General features: G+C 45.3%; 1 protein-coding gene across 2 annotated transcripts in view; it reads right to left on the reverse strand.

Annotated features, from left to right (window-relative positions):
* ighmbp2 (immunoglobulin mu DNA binding protein 2) overlaps positions 1 to 10,000 on the reverse strand; it is a 36,217-nt gene that overhangs the window by 11,701 nt on the left and 14,516 nt on the right. For both annotated transcript variants that reach the window (XM_020937978.2, XM_020937977.2), the window contains exons 8-11: positions 9,996 to 10,000; positions 8,029 to 8,203; positions 7,301 to 7,483; positions 6,669 to 6,787 (exon numbers count right to left, since the gene is read on the reverse strand). The exon at positions 9,996 to 10,000 is cut by the window's right edge and continues 137 nt beyond it. In XM_020937978.2, coding sequence (XP_020793637.2) covers positions 6,669 to 6,787; positions 7,301 to 7,483; positions 8,029 to 8,203; positions 9,996 to 10,000 — 482 coding nt within the window. The remainder of the gene's footprint in view (positions 1 to 6,668; positions 6,788 to 7,300; positions 7,484 to 8,028; positions 8,204 to 9,995) is intronic.

A 10,000-nucleotide genomic window follows, 5' to 3' on the forward strand; every position in this document is an offset into this window, starting at 1 on the left:
ACACTCACAAAAACATTCAGCAACACTCACAAAAACACCCACAAAAACACTCAGCAACACTCACAAAAACACTCAGAAAAACACTCAGAAAAACACTCCGCAACGCTCACAAAAACACTCAGCAACACTCACAAAAAACACTCAGCAACACTCACAAAAACACTCAGCAAAAACACTCAGCAACACTCACAAAAACACTCAGCAACACTCACAAAAACAAAACACTTCAGCAACACTCACAAAAACACTCACAAAAAAAAACACTCAGCAAACACTCACAAAAACACTCACAAAACAAAACACTCACAAAAACACTCACAAAAAAAAACACTCAGCAACACTCACAAAAACACTCAGCAAACACTCACAAAAACACTCAGCAACACTCACTCACAAAAAACACTCAGCAACACACTCACAAAAACACTCAGCAAACACAAAAACACTCAGCAACACTCACAAAACTCACAAAAACACTCAGCAACACTCACAAAAACACTCACAAAAACACTCAGCAAACAAAAACACTCAGCAACGCTCAGCAACACTCACAAAAAAAACACTCAGCAAAAACACTCAAAAACACTCAGCAACACTCAGCAAAAAAAAACACTCAGCAACACTCACAAAAACACTCAGCAACACAAAAACACTCAGCAACGCTCACAAAAACACTTCAGCAACACTCACAAAAACACTCACTCAGCAACACAAAAACACTCACAAAAAGCAACACACTCAGCAACAAAAAAACACTCAGCAACACTCACAAAAACACTCAGCAACACTCACAAAAACACTCACAAAAACACTCAGCAACACTCACAAAAACACTCAGCAACACTCACAAAAACACTCAGCAACGCAAACACTCACAAAAACACTCAAAACACTCAGCAACGCTCACAAAAACACTCAGCAACGCTCAAAAAACACTCAAAAAAACACTCAGCAACGCTCAAAAAACACTCAGCAAAACACTCAGCAACGCTTCACAAAAACACTCATCAGCAACAACTCACAAAAACACTCAGCAACACTCACAAAAACACTCAGCAACACTCACAAAAACACTCAGCAACACTCAAAAAACACTCACAAAACACAAAAACACTCAGCAACACTCACTCACAAAACAACACTCAGCAACAAAAAAACACTCAGCAACGCTCCCAAAAACACTCCAACAAAAACACACTCAGCAACACTCCCAAAAAACACTCCAACAAAAAACACTTCAGCAACACTCACAAAAACACTCAGCAACACTCACAAAAACACTCACAAAAAAAACACTCAGCAACGCTCACAAAACAAAAACACAAAAACACTTCAGCAACACTCACAAAAAACACTCAGCAACACTCACAAAAACACACACTCCAGCAACACTCACAAAAACACTCACAAAAACACTCAGCAACACTCACAAAAACACTCAGCAACGCTCACAAAAACACTCACAAAAACACTCAGCAACACTCACAAAAACACTCAGCAACGCTCACAAAAACACTCACAAAAACATTCAGCAACACTCACAAAAACACTCAGCAACGCTCCCAAAAACACTCAGCAACGCTCACAAAAACACTCAGCAACGCTAACAAAAACATTCAGCAACACTCACAAAAACACTCAGCAACACTCACAAAAACACTCACAAAAACACTCACAAAAACACTCACAAAAACACTCAGCAACACTCACAAGAACACTCCCAAAAACACTCAGCAACACTCACAAAAACACTCAGCAACACTCACAAAAACACTCAGAAAAACACTCAGCAACGCTCACAAAAACATTCAGCAACACTCACAAAAACACTCACAAAAACACTCAGCAACACTCACAAGAACACTCCCAAAAACACTCAGCAACACTCACAAAAACACTCAGAAAAACACTCAGCAACGCTCACAAAAACATTCAGCAACACTCACAAAAACACTCAGAAAAACACTCAGCAACACTCACAAAAACACTCAGCAACACTCACAAAAACACTCAGCAACACTCACAAAAACAAACACTCACAAAAACACTCCCAAAAACACTCAGCAACACTCACAAAAACACTCACAAAAACACTCAGCAATGCTCCCAAAAACACTCCCAAAAACACTCAGCAACACTCCCAAAAACACTCCCAAAAACATTCAGCAACACTCACAAAAACACTCAGCAACACTCACAAAAACACTCACAAAAACACTCAGCAACGCTCACAAAAACACAAAAACATTCAGCAACACTCACAAAAACACTGAGCAACACTCACAAAAACACTCAGCAACACTCACAAAAACACTCACAAAAACACTCAGCAACACTCACAAAAACACTCAGCAACACTCACAAAAACACTCACAAAAACACTCAGCAACACTCACAAAAACACTCCCAAAAACACTCAGCAACACTCCCAAAAACACTCAGCAACACTCCCAAAAACACTCAGCAACACTCCCAAAAACACTCAGCAACACTCCCAAAAACACTCACCAAAAACACTCCCAAAAACACTCCCAAAAACACTCCCAAAAACACTCCCCAAAACACTCACAAAAACACTCACAAAAACACTCAGCAACGCTCACAAAAACACTCAGCAACGCTCACAAAAACACTCACAAAAACATTCAGCAACACTCACAAAAACACTCCCAAAAACACTCAGCAACGCTCCCAAAAACACTCCCAAAAACACTCCCAAAAACACTCCCAAAAACACTCAGCAACGCTCACAAAAACACTCAGCATCAACTCTCACCAAAACTCTGACCAAAACATTCACTACTGGATTTTTCAGACTAAGTGTCACAGTTTTTCATAGTCTGGGTGTTTCCTGAGACTTATACTCCAGTGTGACTTATAGGTTTATATTATTTATATTTATAATATATAGTTTCAGATGTTTGTTATGTTCACACTGAAGCCAACAGGGGGCGCTCTAGTCTTGTGTGTGAGTATCTGCTGCTCCTGTTCCTCCTGTACCACTGTCACTTGGCTCTACTGCACATGTCTCCTGCAGAAAGAGCCTCTGTCCTGTCTGTATCATGTCAGTGTCTTATAGATTTCAGCAGGTTTCAGGTTCTCTCGGGGGCGGGGATAAGTGTATCTGTCTCGGGGGCGGGGATAGGTGTATTTCTCTCAGGGGCGGGGATAGGTGTATCTGTCTCGGGGGCGGGGATAGGTGTATATGTCTCGGGGGCGGGGATAGGTGTATCTGTCTCGGGGGCGGGGATAGGTGTATTTCTCTTGGGGGCGGGGACAGGTGTATCTCTCTCCTGGGGCGGGGACAGGTGTATCTCTCTTGGGGGCGGGGATAGGTGTATCTCTCTTGGGGGCGGGGATAGGTGTATCTCTCTTGGGGGCGGGGATAGGTGTATCTCTCTCCTGGGGGCAGGGATAGCTGTATCTCTCTCCTGGGGGCGGGGATAGGTGTATCTCTCTCGGGGGCGGGGATAGGTGTATCTCTCTCCCGGGGGACGCTCACAAAAACACTCACAAAAACATTCAGCAACACTCACAAAAACACTCAGCAACACTCACAAAAACACTCAGCAACACTCACAAAAACACTCAGCAACACTCACAAAAACACTCAGCAACACTCACAAAAACACTCAGCAACACTCACAAAAACACTCAGCAACACTCACAAAAACACTCAGCAACACTCACAAAAACACTCAGCAACACTCACAAAAACACTCAGCAACGCTCACAAAAACACTCCCAAAAAAACTCCGCAACACTCCCAAAAACACTCACAAAAACACTCAGCAACGCTCCCAAAAACACTCACAAAAACACTCCGCAACGCTCACAAAAACACAAAAACACTCAGCAACGCTCACAAAAACACTCACAAAAACACTCAGCAACACTCACAAAAACACTCAGCAACGCTCACAAAAACACTCACAAAAACATTCAGCAACACTCCCAAAAACACTCCCAAAAACACTCAGCAACACTCCCAAAAACACTCAGCAACGCTCACAAAAACACTCAGCAACGCTAACAAAAACACTCAGCAACAATCACAAAAACACTCCCAAAAACACTCAGCAACACTCACAAAAACACTCAAAAACACTCACAAAAACACTCACAAAAACACTCAGCAATGCTCACAAAAACACTCAGCAACGCTCACAAAAACACAAAAACATTCAGCAACACTCACAAAAACACTCAGCAACACTCACAAAAACACTCAGCAACACTCACAAAAACACTCACAAAAACACTCAGCAACACTCACAAAAACACTCCCAAAAACAAACAGCAACACTCACAAAAACACTCCCAAAAACAAACAGCAACACTCACAAAAACACTCAGCAACGCTCCCAAAAACACTCCCAAAAACACTCAGCAACGCTCCCAAAAACACTCCCAAAAACACTCAGCAACACTCACAAAAACACTCAAAAACACTCACAAAAACACTCACAAAAACACTCAGCAACGCTCACAAAAACACTCAGCAACACTCACAAAAACACTCAGCAACACTCACAAAAACACTCAGCAACACTCACAAAAACACTCACAAAAACACTCAGCAAACACTCACAAAAACACTCAGCAACACTCACAAAAACACTCACAAAAACACTCAGCAACACTCACAAAAACACTCACAAAAACACTCAGCAACGCTCACAAAAACACTCACAAAAACATTCAGCAACACTCACAAAAACACTCCCAAAAACACTCAGCAACGCTCACAAAAACACTCCCAAAAACACTCAGCAACGCTCACAAAAACACTCCCAAAAACACTCAGCAACGCTCACAAAAACACTCCCAAAAACACTCAGCAACGCTCCCAAAAACACTCCCAAAAACACTCACAAAAACACTACCAAAAACACTCCCAAAAACACTCACAAAAACACTCACAAAAACACTCACAAAAACACTCAGCAACGCTCACAAAAACACTCAGCAACGCTCACAAAAACACTCACAAAAACATTCAGCAACACTCACAAAAACACTCCCAAAAACACTCAGCAACGCTCACAAAAACACTCCCAAAAACACTCAGCAACGCTCCCAAAAACACTCCCAAAAACACTCACAAAAACACTACCAAAAACACTCCCAAAAACACTCCCAAAAACACTCAGCAACACTCACAAAAACACTCAGCATCAACTCTCACCAAAACTCTGACCAAAACATTCACTACTGGATTTTTCAGACTAAGTGTCACAGTTTTTCATAGTCTGGGTGTTTCCTGAGACTTACACTCCAGTGTGACTTATAGGTTTATATTATTTATATTTATAATATATAGTTTCAGATGTTTGTTATGTTCACACTGAAGCCAACAGGGGGCGCTCTAGTCTTGTGTGTGAGTATCTGCTGCTCCTGTTCCTCCTGTACCACTGTCACTTGGCTCTACTGCACATGTCTCCTGCAGAAAGAGCCTCTGTCCTGTCTGTATCATGTCAGTGTCTTATAGATTTCAGCAGGTTTCAGGTTCTCTCGGGGGCGGGGATAAGTGTATCTGTCTCGGGGGCGGGGATAGGTGTATTTCTCTCAGGGGCGGGGATAGGTGTATCTGTCTCGGGGGCGGGGATAGGTGTATATGTCTCGGGGGCGGGGATAGGTGTATCTGTCTCGGGGGGGGGATAGGTGTATCTCTCTTGGGGGCAGGGATAGGTGTATCTGTCTCGGGGGCAGGGATAGGTGTATTTCTCTTGGGGGCGGGGACAGGTGTATCTCTCTTGGGGCGGGGATAGGTGTATCTCTCTTGGGGGCGGGGATAGGTGTATCTCTCTTGGGGGCGGGGATAGGTGTATCTCTCTCCTGGGGGCGGGGATAGGTGTATCTCTCTCCTGGGGGCGGGGATAGGTGTATCTCTCTCGGGGGCGGGGATAGGTGTATCTCTCTCCTGGGGGCGGGGATAGGTGTATCTCTCTCGGGGGCGGGGATAGGTGTATCTCTCTCCTGGGGGCGGGGATAGGTGTATCTCTCTCCTGGGGGCGGGGATAGGTGTATCTCTCTTGGGGGCGGGGATAAGTGTATCTCTCCTGGGGGCGGGGATAGGTATATCTCTCTCCTGGGGCGGGGATAGGTGTATCTCTCTCCTGGGGGCGGGGATAGGTGTATCTCTCTCGGGGCGGGGATAGGTGTATCTCTCTCCTGGGGGCGGGATAGGTGTATCTCTCTTGGGGCGGGGATAGGTGTATCTCTCTTGGGGGCGGGGATAGGTGTATCTCTCTCCTGGGGGCGGGGATAGGTGTATCTCTCTCCTGGGGGCGGGGATAGGTGTATCTCTCTTGGGGACGGGGATAAGTGTATCTCTCCTGGGGGCGGGGATAGGTATATCTCTCTCCTGGGGGCGGGGATAGGTGTATCTCTCTCCTGGGGGCGGGGATAGGTGTATCTGTCTCGGGGGCGGGGATAGGTGTATCTGTCTCGGGGGCGGGGATAGGTGTATCAGGTGTAGGTATCTTAAATAATTATGTGCGACATTTGTATGTTTTTTTTCTTGTTCATTGTGTATTTTTTTCCTGGTGTGACTTTTACTCCAGAGACTCTCAGTCTGTAAAGTCCCGTCCTCACCTGATTTAATCTGAGCACAAATATGAGTTAGAGTTATGAGTGACGACTCGTATCGGGAGCTCAGGTCTGACCTGAGTTTCCTTTGGACAGTTCGTCCGGGTCGTCGGTCTCGTTCAGTCCACATCCGGCCGTGTCGATGAGGAGCAGAGGAAGTCCGGTCTCCTCCACGTCTGCCACTCCAGGAAGATCTCTGCTCACAAACATCTCATCAAAGACGAACACTGTGACCTCCACAAAACCACAAACATGAACAATCATCTCATTTACCAACGTGAAAAAAAAAACATATTTAACCTTTTGAACATTCGACAAATACAGAAAATCTGACACAGACAGGACCAGGTCACATTTATATTCTTCATGTGCAGGTTTGTGTTGTTTTTACTGTGAGTGAATGATTCTAGTCACTCACAGAAATCATCAGGTACAATGTGCCCCGCATGTGCCCCGCATGTGCCCCGCATGTGCCCCGCATGTGCCCCGCATGTGACCCGCATGTGACCCGCATGTGACCCGCATGTGCCCCGCATGTGCCCCGCATGTGACCCGCATGTGCCCCGCATGTGACCCGCATGTGACCCGCATGTGACCCGCATGTGACCCGCATGTGACCCGCATGTGACCCGCCTGTGCCCCGCATGTGCCCCACACTGGCGCCCACACTGGCGCCCGTTTATCCGAGTGTGTAGATAAAAGTTCTCACTTGAGCAGGTGTTCTTCCACAGAGCCGTGTGCCCTCAGTCTGCCCTCGTACATCTCCTTCGATGCCCAGTCCATGATGGCGCTGTTCATCCTGTACTGGACCGTCAACATCCGGACCACAGCGTCGCCGTGGAGACGGATCAGACGCTCCATCAGACTCAGAGCCAGACCTCCAGAGGCGGCGCTGAACAACACACACAACAGAAGAAGAAGAAGAAGAAAATACAAACTCTGGAAGTGACAGTGGAAGGAACCTGGGTGATTTGATGGTGGGGGGCAGTTGTTTGTAGTGGGGGGCAGTTGTTACCTGGGTGATTTGATGGTGGGGGGCAGTTGTTTGTAGTGGGGGGCAGTTGTTACCTGGGTGATTTGATGGTGGGGGGCAGTTGTTTGTAGTGGGGGGCAGTTGTTACCTGGGGGACTTGATGGTGGGGGGCAGTTGTTTGTAGTGGGGGGGGCAGTTGTACCTGGGTGATTTGATGGTGGGGGGCAGTTGTTTGTAGTGGGGGGCAGTTGTTACCTGGGTGATTTGATGGTGGGGGCAGTTGTTTGTAGTGGGGGGCAGTTGTACCTTGGTGATTTGATGGTGGGGGGCAGTTGTTTGTAGTGGGGGGCAGTTGTACCTGGGTGATTTGATGGTGGGGGGCAGTTGTTTGTAGTGGGGGGGCAGTTGTACCTGGGTGATTTGATGGTGGGGGGCAGTTGTTTGTAGTGGGGGGGCAGTTGTACCTGGGTGATTTGATGGTGGGGGGCAGTTGTTTGTAGTCTCCTGCCAGCACACAGCGGGGGGCGAGGAGGAGGGGAATCCAGCAGCTGCCCTCCAGAGCCTGAGCGCACTCGTCTATCACCACACAGTCAAAGTGATCAGGGGCCAACTGCCTCAGGGGCCCCTCACCGCACGCACCTGAAAACAACACACACAACACACACAACACATAAACACATAAACACACAACTAGAGCCCGACCGATATGGATTTTGCTGTGGCCGATATGAAACCGATATAATGGGAGTTGGAGCTGCCGATATATTTAGTGATGTAAAAATTCACTGTAAATGTTGAATTGTTTAAAAAACTTCGGTTTGGCTCTGGTGGATTTTAAACTGGGTTTATTTAGGAAACATTTATTGTTCTTCTGACTCTTTACATCATATTTACAGACAGTCGGACTAATGGTATTTTTGCATCACATTCTACACACTAGTGATGGGGATTCCAGTTCTTTTTAGAGAACCGGCTCTTTTGGCTCGGCTCACTAAAAGCTGCTGGTTCTTTTGGCTCCCAAGCGACTCTACAGATTGTTTAGTTGCAGGCAGGACTAAAGCAGGACTGGATCAGGACTGAACCAGGTCTAAACCAAGACTGAAAAAGGACTAAACTGGGACTTATTTATTTTATGCTAAACTACAGCCAAATATGCTCGTTTTTTGTTTTTTTGTTGTTGTTTTTTTTATCCTATGCACACACAAATTTCTCAAAGTTTCGTTTTCAGCTGCTGCCGCAGCCAAACCACGAATCTGCACGCGGCGAGAAGAGAAAAAAAGTGAGAGAAAGAGAAAACACTTATATGCGCAAATGTCATAATTCACACGTCTGTTCACAGTTCATCTACATCAATGCAGCTTCAGTAACAAATATACGAACAATATAATCACTTTACAACAGACCAATAGAAAACCGACTGTTTATGTGCGGGAGACACAGCAGATAACTCATAACAAATTACCAAAACCAGCTTCAGAGTCGACATATTTCCAACACTCAGCCTCACACAGGCTCCTCCCACATCACAAGTCTGAACTAATAAATGTCCCTTTAATCCAGACTCAAACCAATTGTCCGTAAAAAGAAAATAATCTCAGTGTTTGTATCTGTGTCTGTAAAGAAACACATGTGAGTGACGCGACTCTGTGGTTTGTTCAGGGACAGTACGGACACACACACAGACAAATGACTCCACAGATAAATACTGATGCGGAGCCACATATTTGGACATTTATCTGTCTGTAAATTGGATTAAATGAACAGAATGTAGAGAGTCTAAGATTTTTAACGACGTATCACATGACCACGTGAAATATTGGCCCATATCAGCAAACATATCGGCCGATAACTGATATGCATCCAGGTGCTCATATCGGCCGCAAATATCGGTCAACCGATATATCGGTCGGGCTCTACACACAACACACACACAAACAACAAACAACTGCCTCAGGGGCCCCTCAGAGCACGCACCTGAAAACAACACATAAACACACAACACATAAACACACAACACATAAACACACAACACATAAACACACAACACATAAACACACAACACAACAAACCAACACACACTGTTCTGTTCTGTTCTGTTGTTGTTTCCTGGAGTTGTGTTTTGTATTTTGTGTTTTGTTTCATTCACATGTTTAACACAAACCTGCACATTTAACACAAGTTCATCTCTCAAATTGACAACACTCCTGTTCCACCTTGTGATGTCATCATGTGGTGATACAGGAAGTGCTCCACTGTGTTTTTAAACTCCACACACTTCACTAGAATCATCTGGATCGTTTGGAGTTTTGATTTCGACTGAACTAAAGAGAAAAAAGGAGCTGAGTACGAAAACAAACAAAACAAAACTACAGCTCCGTGTGTGTGTGTGTGTGTTCTGTGTGTTGTGTGTGTGTGTGTTTGTGCGTCTGACCGATG

Source organism: Boleophthalmus pectinirostris, unplaced genomic scaffold (assembly GCF_026225935.1).
Source record: "Boleophthalmus pectinirostris isolate CB_2022bp ecotype Guang Dong unplaced genomic scaffold, ASM2622593v1 HiC_scaffold_2, whole genome shotgun sequence".
Lineage (NCBI taxonomy): Eukaryota > Metazoa > Chordata > Actinopteri > Gobiiformes > Gobiidae > Boleophthalmus > Boleophthalmus pectinirostris.